This window comes from Corvus hawaiiensis, chromosome 15 (genome assembly GCF_020740725.1).
Source record: "Corvus hawaiiensis isolate bCorHaw1 chromosome 15, bCorHaw1.pri.cur, whole genome shotgun sequence".
In the NCBI taxonomy this organism is placed as follows: domain Eukaryota; kingdom Metazoa; phylum Chordata; class Aves; order Passeriformes; family Corvidae; genus Corvus; species Corvus hawaiiensis.
In genome coordinates, this window is record NC_063227.1 from 1,552,501 (window position 1) to 1,568,912 (window position 16,412).

Here is a 16,412-nt window from a genome sequence, read left to right on the forward strand (position 1 = left end):
GTGTTTCCCATCTGAAAGTTAAAGGAGCACATCATTGATGTAGGATGAAAAAATAAGAAGCATTTCTTGTGTTTATAGGTCCACACCTGGTGCAGGAACATCTCCTGATCCCAGGGACAGACAAACCTCCCTTGCCCAGGCTGTTGCATGAGGCACACAAGGAATAAGGCTGTGTCTTCTTCAAAGAGCTTTCAAAGGTCATTTTTGAAGAAAAATGTTCCCAGGCCCCTCAAAAAGAGCATTTCCAGATGCACCTTATAACTTCTAATGCATCCTCTGGCAGCTGCTGAACACCCCTCCATTTATCCAGATTATTGAGAGAGTACAAACCTCCCGAAACCTGAAGTGAATTGTGGAACTTCCCTTGTCTCAGGCATTCATAAAAATGGTGTAACCCAAACCAAGAGGTTATTTTGTGAGTACTTCCCCTTCCCTTCACAACCAAACAATTTCCCTGATGAGGCTGCTCAAACGAAAAGCTCACACTGGGGAATCCACTTCCTGTGCTTTTAGTGGTAATTGATCAGATAAATTTAGCAAATGAGGCTGGAGAAAAGAATGTATGGGATTTTTATGGCAAACAGGCATTGAGCTGGATCAGTTATCCATCTGGAAAAACACCTCTGTGTCTGGCTCAAGTAACCAAGGAGTGGGGATTCAGGAGAGAATTCCTCTGACAAGAACTGGAGTTAGATTTGGTGAGTTTTTCAAATGGAAGGCGACACTCCAGCCTGGCTTTTCCTCTGCAGTGGTTTTGGGTGTGCTGGGCTGTGAAAGCAGCTGAGTCAGTGGTGGCTGTCAGGACGCCGTGGAGGGGCGGGATGTGATTCTGGGCACCGTTCCCATCTCACAGCAACGCAGAGGTCGTGCCTGGGGCCTCAAAACTATGCAAGAGCACTTCCTCTGCTCCTGGGTGACAGCTCTGGGGTGCCAGCACATCGTGTGTGGGGCCAGCTCTGGGCTGCTGCTGCCTCCAGGAAGGGTCCTGTCACTCCACATCCCAGATTTTAACCTGTCAGGAGTGAACAAGTGTGGGCTGTTTTGATACCTCGATAAAATGCTAAAGCAAAGCCTCCTGGACACACTCTGAACACCAGACTGATATTTCCTGCTCTAATCTCCAATCACTTCCCCCACTGCAGCCTGATAAAGAGATTAAATATTGCCCTGTGCTGATTTAAATTGCTCTTCAAAATGCCTGGAAAATTTGCATGTGGTTCTCTCCTCAGTGATTTATTCATGGTGGGGTGGCCAGAGGGATTTCCCTACTCCAAGTGATTGCTCTCCTGGTGTTCCACGTTGAGCAGCCTCGCTCCAAGGGGATGTGTATTGTCTGCTCACTTTTATTTCTCAGCACTAACTCTGTGATTTATGAGTCACAGCACCACAATCCTCCCTCTCACTGCACCGCTGACACCAGTGAGATTCTCACACAGCACAAATGGAGAACAGGAAATAATTCAGAAAATCAACTTGATCAGTTTTCTCTCACAGTCCCCAGGCTTGATGGAGCTGTTGAGCTTAGAGATACACTGAGCAAGAGCAAATGTCATGGAAAGGAATTAAGAAGTATTTTATTTAGGAAGAACTAATTTCATTTAGGGTCTGACTGGTTCTTTATAACAAATGCTTCATTACAGAGAAAGTCAAGTCTCCTCAATGAAATTAGGGAACACTGTGGGAAACAATTTGCCACGTTAATTCTCCTTACATATTCTGCAAAATATGGAGGCAGAGCGCCACTGAGACATCAAAATTCAGAGTCCACTGGAGTCAAGGAAGTCCTTGGAACCCTTTGTAAAGGCTCATAAGGACTTTAGTGGACCTGGGAAGAGTCCTTAAAATATCAAGGTGGGCAGCAGGAAAATCTGGAATGTCTTAATCATTGTACTCTTAATGAAGGAAAACTCTTCAGTGAAGGAGGTTTTAATTAAACATTCATTTTTAATGCATTGTGGGTTTGATATCAATTAAGTGTAATAAATTACTCATGGAATGATCAGTTCTGCTCAGAATTTGTTACATAGATTAGATAGTAACTGGGGAGGAGTACTGTGAATTCCCTGGATTTAAGGACAAAAAGTCGCTATGGACAAATTTGGGGCTGTCAGGTGCTGTTTTCTGTACCTTACAAAGGAATTGCATTTCATAACCATCCAAATCCAGTTTTGCTTAGATGAAAACACACCTAGCAGGGAGTGTGGAGCTGTTTTCCAGTTTCCTGGAACAAATCCAACGTCTGGATTTATTGCAATACAAGGGTACAACAGAGTCACATAAGGGCTTTTCTGAGTGCCACTGGATATTCCGGATGGGAAACTGGAGATCCACTGCATGGCTTTGTCATTGTGTGAAGATTAAAGAGCCACAAAATGTAAACTCCTGCTCTCTATTGATGACAGGTTGAAAATGAAATGTTTCAAAACCTTCTTGTTTGCACACCATGAAATACAAATAGAGAATTGGTAATTAGTGATTGGAAGTTTAGAGTCAGGTAAAGGTACCCGTGGAAGGCAATCCAAGGGCCAGTCTTCATTTTGGGGCAGATTGGAGCCATCCTGACTGGAGTTAAATCTGAGCTTTTCAAGAGAAAATCCCAAGGTTTTAAAAATCACTCTGGTGAGGGAAAGTGTTGCAAAACACCAAATGATAACAGCTGAGTTCTGAGACAGGGAAAGCTGGGAACTTCACCAGCATCAACCCCCAGCTCCATCTGTCCCCCAGGAGTCAGCCTGTGCAGAAATGACCGCTGCTGTGCAAGGAATCTGCTTTATGATGGAACTTTTCCTGGCCAAAGTGATTGATCAGATTTGTGCTGTGACCAGCACGAGACTTTCCAGGCTGGGAACCTCGGTGTTCCCGCTGTGATTCCTGCAGGAGCCACAACTCCTGGAAGCTGCTGCTGTTCCAGCTGAGTTACATCCACTGTGTGCACAGCCAGTAGAATCCTCCCTGCAGGAGCAATAATCTGCCCCTGAGAAGAGCTGTTGTGAGTTTAGAATGTGCTGAAAGGATGTGGCTGCCTTTTGTTTAAGCTTTCTGCAGCCCTTCTCACCACGGGCTCAGCCAAGCCAGCGTGCCAAGGTTTTAGAGCTAATTGGATTTCTAAAGCTCCTGATTTCTTCCCTTCCAGCATCCAGTGTTTGTTTACATTCCCCTGGACTTATTTAATGTAGGAAAAAACCTCCAAACAGTAGATGTTTACAAACAGTAGATGATGAAGTGCAGAGGGTGGTTATAAAACTAAGGTTTGGTCAAACTGGGAGGCACTGCAGGGCTGCTGGAGAAGAGGGTTAGGATAACAGGGGAAACAGCTGGAAAACAGTGAAAAAAGATCTTGAGAAATAGGGAGAGCATCCAAAATAAGCGGAATAAATTTCAATAAGGAAAATGAAAGGAAAAGTGGATAAATGATAAGTAACCAAGTAACATACAAATCTGGTGGGGTTGCAGTTGTCATTGTCCAGTGTAGTGACAGGTACATTATGAATATCATGGAATCATGGAATGCTTTGGTTTAAAGGAACCTTAAAGCTCATCCAGTGCCACCCTCTGCCATGGGCAGGGACACCTTCCACTATCCCAGGCTGCTCAGAGCTCCGAAGTGTCCTGGTTGTGAGGCATTTATGTCCCAGGCACGACAACTTACAGCAACTGCCTCATATTTCAGATGAACAAATCACTGCTATGAGAACAGCATGAACTTCATTCACAATGATTCAAATTTGAGAGCTTTTGAAAGGCTCCAAAAATAGAAACTTATCAGGAGTGGCCAAAATAAAACCAGGGCTTAAAGGAGGTACAGACAGGGATCAGATCTTTTCCTAAAGCCCAGAGCTGCTACACCTCCTTGCATTACAAGCAGTTGCAAGGCACAGCAGCTACATTTGATTTCTGAAGGGACAGTGCCTTGTATTTAATCACAGAATGACTGCCCTGGACACCACCTCCCAGCCCAGATCAGCTTTGTGACTTACACCATTGGGAGAGCTCATCTGTTTAAACTGTGCTGCCCACACAAATGTGATAAAACCAAGATCAGTTTTGGTCAGAATCTTGTTCAGTCTCTAAAGCTGACAGCGCATAGGGACAGAGACACAGCATTCCTGTTGTTATTATTTAGTGCAAAAGAGTTACAGGCTCCAGCAGCTCCTGACTAGACAGCCCACGAGCCAAGATTATCCTTGTTTTGCAAAGGATTAGCTGATTAAGGGGGTCTAGAAAAGCTAATCTGAGGCTGCTGACATTTCATTTATTGTACTTAGATATCTGCAATTACTGAACATGCTCTGGTGTTTTCTTTCCTCCTTGCTCCTGCCTGACAGCTGAGCCAACCTGTCTTGGCCATGGCTGGTAGCAAATAGCTCCAGCTACACCGTTACAGAGGTACTGGATGAATTTCCAGGGTAGGTTTTCTCTCTTGGCCCTCAGAGATGGGTGGTTTCTGCTTTCCAGTTTCTAGGGCTCACCTGGAAGCCCATCAGAACAGCTCTCAGCCTTGCCGTGGGTCATGCAGGAGTGTTTTAGTAAAGACAGGAAAAACCTCCCTGGCTCTTTGTTCCTGGCATTTCACCCAAAGCACCTGAGACCCTGAGCTCTGGCCTCGGTGCTTTAGGACCACCTGGATTGGTGTGACTTTACTCAGTGCTGTCCCCACGACACCAACCCGAGCAGCTTCTCAGGTGTTTGCAAACCCCTCTGGCACAAGGATCTCGTGTCCAAGTGCCCTGCTAAAATCAGCATTTCCTCTGAAATTCTCCCTTCCCTCCTGCCTTTGAGATTCCCTCTCACTGCCCAGTGGCTCAGTCCTGAATGTTTTTTCCTTGGATCTCTCTGGCCACCTGACACAGGAGCTGCTGCCATCCCTGGGGCTGAAGAGTCAACACTGCTTGATTTCTTTGTACATTTTTCTGCATTGCTTTGTGTATCTGGTTCTGTAACAGTGTCCCCTGTAGGATTTCCCTTTGTTCCTCTGACAAACAAACCCAAAGCCTGCAGAGGAATTACCCAGGAATTTGTGCAGTTTTCCCTACTTTGATAACGTGTCTGTTCTAAACCCCAGAAGTCAGTGAGTGACTGCTAACTGATACCCTTTGCAAAGCAAAGGCTTAAACCAGGGCTTAAGGGAGGCTGTTTCAGTAGGAAAATGAATCATCCCAAAATAATCTGGTGCTCCCCACGTGCCAAAACACTCTGTGCTGCTCAGTGAATGCCCTCAGGATGTTTAATTGTCCAGTTCCTGCTGTCTCCTGTCAACTGAACTTTGCACAAGGATTGACCTGCTAGATTGCCACATCTCATTAATTTATCTGAATTCTTTACAATTATTAACTCGAGGTCATCAGTCCTAGAGAGCTGGACTGGCCAGGGAGGGGAAGAGGAGGCAGATGAGGTGAAGATAAGCCAGGCCTAAAGCCCTGCAGAGAGCAGAGCTCAGTGGCACTGCCAGCACCAGACCTAAAGCCTGGGAGTGTTTCCCATGGAAACCAAGGGGCCTAATTTGGTATTCTGAGGCTGGCCTGATGTAACATAAATCTACATTCTGTACTTAAATAACATTTTATTTTAAGAATGATTTTGTGCTGGCTGACCTACAGTGTGTAGAATTTGTTATGCTATTTTTTATTATTTTATAGAGAGGTTTCAGAAGCTTAATCCATAATGATAGTCTCACCAGGTCCATCTTCATCCTGGAGCTCTTGGGACCTGCTCCCACTGCCAGTCCAAGAGTTTTGTTTTTCTTCAGTGGATGGACTCCAGGATTTGTGGGAGCAGGGAAAATTAGGCTCCGAACTGAGCAGTGAATACTGCTCTGATCTCCACTGGAATTATGCAGCAGGCTGGGGAAGTGCCCTGGTTAAGTGCCTGGCGAGTTTTCCCCCTGGGAATGTCTGGGAGAAGTCTGGGAAGGCTGCTCTGAAATCTCAGTTTACAGGAGTGACCCTAAACCTCTCCTTATACAATCCTTCATTTTGCATTCACTTTTTAAACAAAGGCATTGGCATAAAATTGGACCCAACATTGTTTGAAGGAGGGAGTTTTAATGAGTGTTACCTTAGTTCTGCAGGGCTCTGGCCTTTAAATAAAAAGAATCTCTTTTACTCATCATCTATCAGCAATGAATATTTAATGTAGTCCTGCTGCCTAAAGAAGAATTTGTATGAAAGGGATGAAAAGAAACATTTATTTTAAAAAACCAAGATATTTACTCCTCAAAGCTGAGTCACTGAATTTATGGCCCAAGAAGTTGTCTCAAAGACACGTATGTCTTTAGTTTATTTCTTATGTTGAATCACAAATAATTTTGAGAGGCAGGATGACTTTGCTCAGCCAGGGAGCTTTTATAAATGTGTGCAGCCAGGATGTTCTGTGGCTCCACTGCTGGCTGGAAAGAACATCCAATACCCCAACTTCTCACATGAGAAATTTCTCACTCCCAGTTCTGCATCCTCAGGTGCTGAAGACAGCACAGCTCAGTGCTCCAGGCCTGACTGGGGTAATTCCTGGTGCTGAGGATTTACTGCTGCTCAGTGCCTGTGGTGTCAGGGCTGGAATTCCAGTCTGCACTGGATACAGAGCTTGCCTCGGGATTTTTGCTCTGGAAACGTTGATATAACTTCTTTTCATTTTTCTAAGCAATCTGCCTGCTTTCAGCACCACAGCTGTTCCCAGGGCATAGCTGCCACCTGATGGAATAACCTTGTGCCTGGAATATCAAACGGGGAGCTGTGGAATAAATTGAAATGCCAGGCTGGAAGAAGAAGAATAATTTTGCTGGGGAAACTCATGGAATTGCTGAGAACACCAAGGAAACTCTGCTACATCTAAGGAGGTTTGTTCAGACCTGGGGCTGTGGTGCTGCAGAGATAACATTTACCAGCTTGGCAAATGGTTTGTGGCTGGATCCACAGAAATCCAGAGCTGCTCTGCCAACACCCTCCTGCAGAGTCATTGAATTACTGAGGGAAACAGGGAGCAGAGAAATAGAAATAGAAATAGAAATAGAAATAGAAATAGAAATAGAAATAGAAATAGAAATAGCAATGATGCAGATGTGAGGGTGTGATTTGGGTTACTGGGGCAAACAGAAGGTGTGAGGAGGAGAAGCTGAGGAAGAAGCCTGTCCTAGCAGGAATGGGAGGTGTCTCAGCTGGACAGCCCAGGAACCAATGGGGAGCTTGGAAAACATCAGCACCTTTTGGATTCTACAGTTTGCCTATCCCAGAAATCGATTTCATACCACTGGATGCTCTTTAAAGGGCTTTTAATAGCATTTCACTGAATGTTATATCTTCAAAACACAAAGGAAAAGATTCCTGGTATGAAGAGTGCAGTTCACAGCTCCTTAGGAATTCTTTCCCCACTGCTTTCCCCTCTGCTGCAGTTGAGAACAGCTGCACTGTCCACATCAGGAAAAGGACTTTTCCCACCTGTTCTCATGAGCAATGCTTGAGTCACGCCTGACATCTTTAATTGACTCTGCATTGCTACACAGAGATAAAAATCCAGGGGGCTGGACAGTGCTGGATCTTATATTAAAAAAGAAAAAAGTCAGGCACAAGGAATAAACCCAGCCTATTCCTAGTCAGCAAAACAAAGGGAAGACACCTACTGTGGAAACGCATTTGCATACTGTATGGGATGCTACGGATACCCTCTCTCCCCCTTTTTTAGCCAGAGAGTTTCTGACAGGAACAGGATTCCAGCTGTCCCAGGGCACTGCTGAGAGCTCATCCCTGCAGCAGTGCCAAGTGTCCCCACACCGGGGGGTGGCCTGGGGTCACAGCTCTGGGCTGGGGTGGGCTGGGGTCCCCAGCACTGGGTTTGGCCCCCAGCACTGGGTTTGGCCCCCAGCACTGGGTTTGGCCCCCAGCCCCTGTGCCAGCCCCTGTGCTGTGCTGGAGGCTCCAGCCTGTCCCCCTCTGCTGCCTCGGCACAATTTGTGCAGGAGAAAAAAATCATATCCTGGCAAGCAATAAATCCTCCCTCAGGTGGTTTAACGGCCACTCACTAAACCTCCCAGAGAGCCCAGGAGCTTTGAAATAACTTCTCAAAGGGAAGCTGACACTTCTCCAGGAAACTAGTTCGTGTCTCCCTTTGCTCCTGCCCTGTGCCTGTGTTTTTGCTGGGCTGCTCCACATCTGTGCTGGGTGCGGGTGTCAGTCCCTGGCTCCTGCCACCCACACACATGAGCTGCTGTGTTCACAGCTGCGTTTTCCCTTCAATAATTCAAAATCAAGGAGAGACTCTGCTTTTTCAGGGGATCACGGCCTACTGGCAACAAATCAAGTACTGCTCTGTATGGTGGAAATGTCTTGAGTCATAAAGGTTTTAAAATGCAATATAATAAGTTAGAGATGACAAAGTTGCCCTGCAGCAGCTGAAGCAGTAAAGATTCTCCTCTAAATGATATTACACGGAAATTACAGTTTTATAACACTTCACCAGGACCAGGCTGCTGAACTCAGTTTAGTTTTCTTGAACAATTTCTAAAAATATTCGCTTACCACTCAATCAGAAATGTTTTGGTTGGGTAACTAAGTAAACAAAAACACAGAACATTAATAAAGGCTTTTTCTCCCTTTTCATTCTCCACCTCTTTCCATAATTAGGCTGCCAGACTGTCTCAGAGAAATGAATTTTGGACAGATATTTCTGAGAGCTCGGTAATTGAATATCTTGAGATACTCCCCTTCAGAGGTAGTGCTGATATTAAAAACAATCCAAGCACATTTCACACAGCTTTGGGGACACTGAGCAATGTGTTAAGGCTACATCAATGCTTCAGCAATATTTTAAAGTTGAAAGTGGATGAAGTGGCTGCCAAAAGGTCCCATGGCAGTGTCCAAAACGCCTGAACCGAGACCTGACACCAACGAGCACCTTCCTGTGGGGATCTGTGGGATCTCCGTGTCTTTGCTTTTAGGATTTGTTCAGTAACGTCTGAACTCAAAACTAGAACTTACTCTGCCTCCCAAAGCTCAGGGGAGTTTTGTCCCTCACAATTAACGAAGTTCATTTCCAGTTAAGGCACCTAATAATGCCAAAATCCTACAGTGTTATATCCCAAACCTGGGGCGGTGAGCTGAGCCCCCAACACTGCAGTGCTGCAGCTCTCTGGTCTTACCTAGGATTTGGGGTAAAGCATCCTATGGCAATGTTTCTAATTAAAAATCACCTAATTCAATTCAAATGAACATCATAAAGGGGGATTTAAGATATGAACCCTGGAGATATTGTCCCCTGGGGTGACACAGGCCCCGAGGACTCCAGGTGAGCAGCTTTGTGCAGCTGCACACTTCCCACAGTTCCAGTGTGACTCTTTGCACATCAGGAGTTCCCTTCCTTTCACTCCCTTCCTTTCATCTGCTCACTGCAGCTCTCCCAACAGGATCTCCTTCTCATCCATCTGATCCCTTTCCATGAGATTCCTGTAGGATCCAACAAACCCACCCCGACCGCTGCCCTGGCAATCCCTGGTTCCCAACTCACCCAGTGGTAGCACAATGAAGAAGGGGAGCCAGCACAGGATAAACATGCCAACCACAATTCCCAACGTCTTGGCCGCCTTCTTTTCTCTGGAGAATTTTAAAAGTTTGAAAGCTAAGGAGTTCCTGGGATTGTGACCCTTGGATTTGGTGTTGTTTAGCGTGTCCTCGTGCTTGTAATGAATCCGTAAGGTCAGCTCCTTGGAGTTGGACATTTCTTTCATCACCCCAGCTTCCAGGTTCCTGGTAGTCCTTTTGGCCACGATGTAGACCCGGCAGTACATCACGAGGATGACGATTAGAGGGATGTAAAAGGAGCCCAGGGAGGAGAAGAGAGCATAGAAGGGCTCCTCGGTGATCCGGCACTCCCTGTCGTCCTGCGGGGCCGGCTCCTTCCAGCCCAGCAGAGGCCCGATGGAAATCACCATGGACAGGACCCAGACACCCAGGAGAGCCAAAATCGCCCTTCTCCTCGTGACCAGCGTGGGGTACTGCAGGGAGTAACGCACCCCGATGTACCTGTCTATGGAAATCGCACACAGACTCAAAATCGAGGCTGTGCAGCACAGCACATCCACTGCTGCCCAGATGTCACAGAATATCCTCCCCAAAGCCCAGTAGCCAAGCACCTCCAGCGTGGCAGAGAACGGCAGGACAGTGAAACTCAGCAGCAGGTCTGCTATGGCCAGGTTAATGATGAAATAGTTCGTAGGGATTCTTAAATGTCTGTTGCAAGCCACTGAGAGAATTACCAGGATATTTCCTATGATAGCAAAGAGAATAAAGGCACCGAGGATCAGCCCCACAATGATCGCCCTGCTGGTGGCCAAGGCAGGTGAATCCAGGTTGCTTCCGGTCGCGTTGGAGTTGTTTGCAGAAAAATTGCCATAATTTAGTGCAGAGCCTTTGAAATATCCCGGTATTGATGTGTTGGATTTATCATCAAGGTGGGTATTCATCTTAAAAACCATCCTCCATAGCCAGCTGGCGTTGTGTCCCTCGCCGAGTCAGCTCAAAGTCATCTCTGGACCCGTGAAGTGGTTGCAGAGCCCCGGGCAGTGACAGGAGGAGAATTCATGTCCCCGGAGAGCCGCAGCCCCAGCTCGGGGAACCTGCCCAGCCCGGGGTCCCGGGCAGCCCGGGGCAGCCGGAGTCACCAACACGCGGCTGCTCCAGGTTCCTTCATTTCCCATGCGGAGCCGCTGGAAGCAGCAGCAGCAGCAGCAGCAGCAGGAATCCTGCCCGGAGCCGGGGGAGCTGCGCTGCTGCCGTGCCTGACACGCGGGGCGGGCTCAGCGCTGCGCCCGGAGCGGCCGCGCCGGAGGCGGAGGGACCGGGGGACAGAGGGACAGAGGGACAGGGGGACAGGGGGACAGAGGGACAGAGGGACAGGGGGCAGGGGGACAGAGGGACCGGGGGACAGGGGGACAGGGGGACAGAGGGATGGCCCCGGGTCCCTGCGCGGCCAGGGGAGGTGGGACAGTGCGGTGCGGGGACAGTGCGGTGACCCTGCGGTGGCGGTGCGGGGACAGTGCTGTGGCTGTCGGTGCTGTGGCTGTGCGGGGACAATGCGGTGGCTGTGCGGGGACAGTGCGGGGATAGCGCGGGAACAGTGCGGGAACAGTGCGGGGACAGTGCGGGGACAGTGCGGGGACAGTGCGGGGACAGTGCGGTGGCTGTCTGGGACAGCGCCGTGGCGGTGCGGTGACCCTGCGGTGGCGGTGCAGGGGCAGCAGTGAGTGAGGGGACAGCAGAGAGTGAGGGGACAGCAGTGAGTGAGGGGACAGCACTAGAGGGCAATGCCGGCCGGGCGACATCGGGGGAGCATCGTGGTCTTAACTTAGCGTTTGCCACAGGGAACCTGCAGTGCAAACCTGTAAAAAACCAGTTGCATTATCTGAGAAAAAATATCTTTGGTGGGGCGTGGTGAAAAAAGCAATTTCGGGACAAAATGATCTGTTGCCCTTTTGCCCATTAAGGAAATATATTGGAGTTTATTTTGTGAGTCACATATCATTTTAGAGAGCTAATCATCTCCTAAGGACAAGTAGCTTGGTTCCAAAAATCCCTGGTGTATTTGTACTATTCATTATTCAGTGTTACTATTCAATATTCAATGGTGGCATAAAGTTTGTTTCTAACTATAAAAATTCTGTTAATAGAATAAAACTGTAACAGATCAGCAAGATCTTGATGTTGTTCTGTACTCCTCTACCGGGCACATCTGTGGCTTCATTTCTTCTTTTCCACCTCTGTAACTTTTCCAAGCACAGTTTATTTTGCATCCCAGCCCTGAGCAGAGCTAAGCACCCCAGCCCACAGCCCAAGGGAAGGCAAAGAAAAGGATTTACTTTAGGAAATACTTTACCTTTAGTACTCTTGATGCTGAAATATCTTCCTGAGTCTTTACTCAAGGCTCTGAGGTCATTGAGGCTGTTGTTAATTCATCATAGCTCAGGGAAAAGTCATCCTCTTACAGTAGCCTATAAAGCAAAATATAAGTAACAGCTGATTGTTTTTTAGATAATAGCCTTTAATGTTGAAAGCAGTGGTTTCTTGGTTTCTTCATCTTGTGAAGCTTTGGGGAGAAATCTCAGAACTTTAGAGCTCAGTGCCATGAAAAACAAAAAGTGAGAGATAGAGATTTGCTGAACATAAAACTGCCAAAATCCTGTTCCCAACTTTCTGTCGTCAGATTACGTCCCACAGCTGTTGTCTGCTGTACTCCGGGTTACTCTGTATTGATTTTCCTGTTACAAAATGTACTGTGTTTAAAATAAAAGCTTCATATTTAATAAGGCAGCTATGGCTGAGACTTGCAGCTGACTGCTGGTTTTGAGGACAAACCATGTAAACAAAAGTTGAATTTCACTCAGGGAGTGCAGGGCAGATGTTGGTGTGGCCCTTCCCAGCAGCAGGGCTGTGGCAAAGCTTTGTTGTTCAAAAACTTCCCTTTGAAACGTTCACAAGAATGACAAGATGATGTCATGGAGTCAGTGAAGGGGAGAGGAACAAACACTGGATTTATGAACTTCACCTCAGCTTTTCTCCCCCTGCCCTGGCCACAGCAGAGTTTTCGGTGCTGCTAAAGGCAGGCAGCAGCTGGGACTTGGGGCATTCATCCTTCACACTCACAGCTCCTGCTGGACTCCACTCTCAGTTCTGTTTGTGATTTCTGACTTTGTTTCTGTGTTTTAGCTGTGAATTCCTCAGGCTGGGGGCTCTGTCCTGGGGTCACAGCTCTGCCTGGCCAGGGAGTGACCTGGTGCCACCCTCAGTGCAGTCGTGGCGCAGGGTCACTGCATCCTCCCTCTCACGGGGGTTGAGCTACACCGATTAAAAGTAGTTTGATTGGAACATTAGATCCAGACATAACCCTGCTACAGCCTTTGGCACGTAAGAAAATTTGATCACTGCAGAATGTGGAGAGGTTGGATAAGAAAAGCTCTGTGAGGGTGTGAACTGCTCCGCTCCGGTTTTCAGCTGGCATCGTGTGGGACATGCCCAGCCTGCCAAGGGTGACAGAGCGGCCTGAAACTGCTGCCTGGCTTTGGGCACACTCCAAGCAGACTCTGTAGTCCCAAGGAACCAGAACTTCCAACAGCCTTCCAGCAGCCACTGAAGGAGTCAGCTGGTTCCGGGACACGGTGCCCACGGCAGAGGAAAGGGCAGAGGGAAGGGAACGGATCCTGACTGGTCATGGCTGTACTAAAACATTTGCTCAGTACTGGGACCAGTCTGCTTCCCTTCCTGGTGCTGCTTTCTGTGCCCCTCTGGGTGAAGAGCAGACAGAAAAATCCCATTCCAGGGGTCAAAGGAACTCAAAGCTGTGGCTCATCTCCCGCAGCCCCTGGAGGAGTCTGCTGTGTTCTCACAGCCCTGTTTACCAGGCTGTGCAAAAACAAACTGCTTGAATAATCTTGAGCCTGAGCTGATGAATGTTCACAAATTGCTCTGAGATCTTCAGCAGCAGGTGCTGTAAGAGAACCAAATGTATTGAAACTCAGACATGAGCATTAACTCTTTACCTGCCTCGGGATGAGGGATGGAATAGGGACTGTGAGAAATGGCGACTTTTTCTGCCAGGTTTAAGGTGCCACTTGGAGCCAGCCAAAGACACCTGCTCAGAGAAGTGTAGATAGGATTCATGGCAGAGTTATTTTCGTTCAGATGAATCTTAGTTTTCAATGAAAAAGCGAATTTAATAGCCTAAAGATTCTAGTCAATAATACTCCAATAATGCTCCCAGAGTCATTTTTCAATTACTCCTTCAAGAGGAGCCCTTTTGCATGGCTCAGCTTTGTAAGGAGCTGTGTTCCTTTTCCTCATTTGCAAAGGGATCTTAAAATACGTGCTGGCATTTGGATCTGATCTTGGGACCCAGCAGAGACACTCCCAGAGCACTTTTGCAACGCTGCTCCTAGTTGGGCATGGGGGGGTGAGCTGATCCAGGATTTAAATGAGAATATCTCCTTGCAGATTTATATAATCCCTCTTGAGTGTTTCCATCTCACTTCTCTGCTGTTTGCTCTGATATTAAAGCATTACCAAGAAGTGGAGTGAAGAGCTGGGCTTGGGGAAGGTTTTTTGTGTGATTGTGGGTGGGTGTTTAGATTCCTGTGATGAATAATTATATCTGCAGCTCTGAGAACATGCGAGTGTTTGGCTCTAGGTTATGTTCAAAACAGAGATTCTCTGTAGAGAGGGTCCTTAAAAATGCACTGATAAAAAGATGAAATTTGTCTGCTTTTGATAGAAACTTCAGAGTTGTCTACAGAGCTGCACCTAATTATTGCTTATTTTATTAATTACCGGCGATAATGTTGGTACTGTACCATTGCACAGTTGTACAAGGCTCCTTCCTGAAGTCTTTCTTCTGGAAATCACTAAAAATCATGGACAGTGTGATCCACAAAATGTACTTCCTTCATTTCCATTCCTGCTAATGGGCAGGACTTGGTCCTTCGTGGAAAACCTCTTTGGCTTAGCCAGAATTGTAAAATCTTCCCAAAGACATTGGAAATAGACCGGATTACGGTTCCCTTACATTTCGTGGTTAAGCAGCAACACATTTGCTTGGAACACACAAACCCTGAACCCCAGGAAAGGAAATTTCCATGATGAGAAGAGAAAAAATACATTTAAAATGCTAATTTGCAGTTGTCCAATGGTGATATTTAAAGCCTTGTGGGTTTATTTTCAGAGCAAGGGAAATATCTCCCAGGTTTGTATTAACAGCCAAGGTTATTAGCTGGAATTTGCCAAAACAGGATTGCACACACTTGCAATTTGGAATAATCTTTTTTTCTGTAGTTACTCAGTGCTTGTCATTTTTATGTCAATAGGATTTAAAGAGAATTTTCTGGTAAAATTAACTAAAATACAATTATTTTTATGCTGTCACTGGCTCTTAAATCCTCTCCCTTAGGTTTTGCAGGCCCATTGCCCACACTAGACCGTGTTTTTTCTCACTGTGCATTTCTGTCAGAGCGAGCTGTGCTGGAAACTCCTAAAATTTATCAGTAATTAAGCAGTTACTGATAGAGGCCTTATCTCAGAGGCTTTGTGAGGATGATGCCAGCAATGGACTGTGCGTTCAGGTGGGGTAGGAAAATCAGTATTTGGTGAAAGCGTGTCCCTGCCTTAAGGAGAGGGGTCAGCTCCTGCCTGTCCTTTTGCTGCTTGCCCTGGCTGCCCCAAACGCCACAGCCTGGCCAGGAGCTGGCCAAAGGAAGTGCAAATCCCTCCTAAAGCTCTGCCTAACTGCCCTGAGGAAAGAGCATTTCTGCCTGATCCCACGTGGGGATGATCCAAACCCAGGGAACTCTTTGTGCAATCTTTCAGAATTTCAATCCAAACTTAAGGGAAGTTAAGGGAACCAGGAGAGGTAAAACAACTGAATTGTGGTGGAAAGGCGGGAGGGGACACCAGGCTCTCCTGGAAGGATCCTTTCCTTTGCTCCACATTTCAGCCATTTCAGAACTTGCCTCTTTTGGGATAGAATTACAATGGAATAAACTTGAGGTTTTAATCTCTCTGTTCTAGACCCTAGAAATTCAAATTAATACAGATTGTCCAGTCTTTTTAAAAAAGGCACATGGCTGGGTATATTTATTTATATTAAATACGTTAAACTTCATGGAAAATATTTAACCTGAGATGAAAAGGGCAGGAATGAAATGCTGAAAAAAGAAAACCATTTTAAACACAGCACCAAGCTCTTGGTACTCACTCTTGGAAACCAACATTGTGCCAAGGGCCGAGCAAGATTAGGAGCAGATCAGAGGTTTTTGTGGCTGATGACACGAGCCCTGACAAGCTGCCTGAGGTCACCACAGTGTTATAAATCTCCACACCTCAGGAAATAAACTTGGAGGTAAATTCAGGCTGGATAAAGCTCCTCATGCTGTCACAAGTAATTAATCTCATTTCTGTGCCTCCTTCTCAGTCATTTCTTCACTCTAAGAATGAGGTACCCAGCCCAGAGTAATATTTGTAACACAACAGAAATGTGGCTGGGAAAGGGATTTTTCAGAGCTGTCTGGGCTGAGTGGGAATTCTGCTGTCCTGAGAGTTTTCACCTTCATCTTTAAGTGCCACAATACCTTAGAAACTTCTGGAAAGTCCCCCCTGATCTGTGCACTAGGATTATTTCTGTACCAATGACAGCTTTCTCTTTAATTATCCAAATGGTTTATTCTGTCTCTAACAGATCAGAGCAATTTGGGTCCCAAAGTCCTGGGACATTTAAATTTCAGCTTTCATTTTCTAGGTTGGACATTTGTGAGAAAGACCAATATTTCCTTAAAAAAAAAAAAAACAACAACATAAACTTATTTTCCACCTCTCTCCACGTCACCAAGCTCTGCTCAGGGTGTGCATAGTACTTAATTTCAGGTTTATGACATTTAGAACTTGCAATTG

At 46.5% G+C, this 16,412-nt stretch overlaps 1 protein-coding gene across 1 annotated transcript in view; it reads right to left on the bottom strand.

The window, feature by feature from the left end:
• Positions 1-10,865, bottom strand: part of ADRA1B (adrenoceptor alpha 1B) — an 11,875-nt gene extending 1,010 nt beyond the window's left edge. The window contains exon 1 of the mRNA XM_048320236.1: positions 9,493-10,865. Within this exon, the coding sequence (XP_048176193.1) occupies positions 9,493-10,459 (967 nt within the window). The 5' untranslated portion in view covers positions 10,460-10,865. The remainder of the gene's footprint in view (positions 1-9,492) is intronic.
• Positions 10,866-16,412: the final 5,547 nt, after the last annotated feature.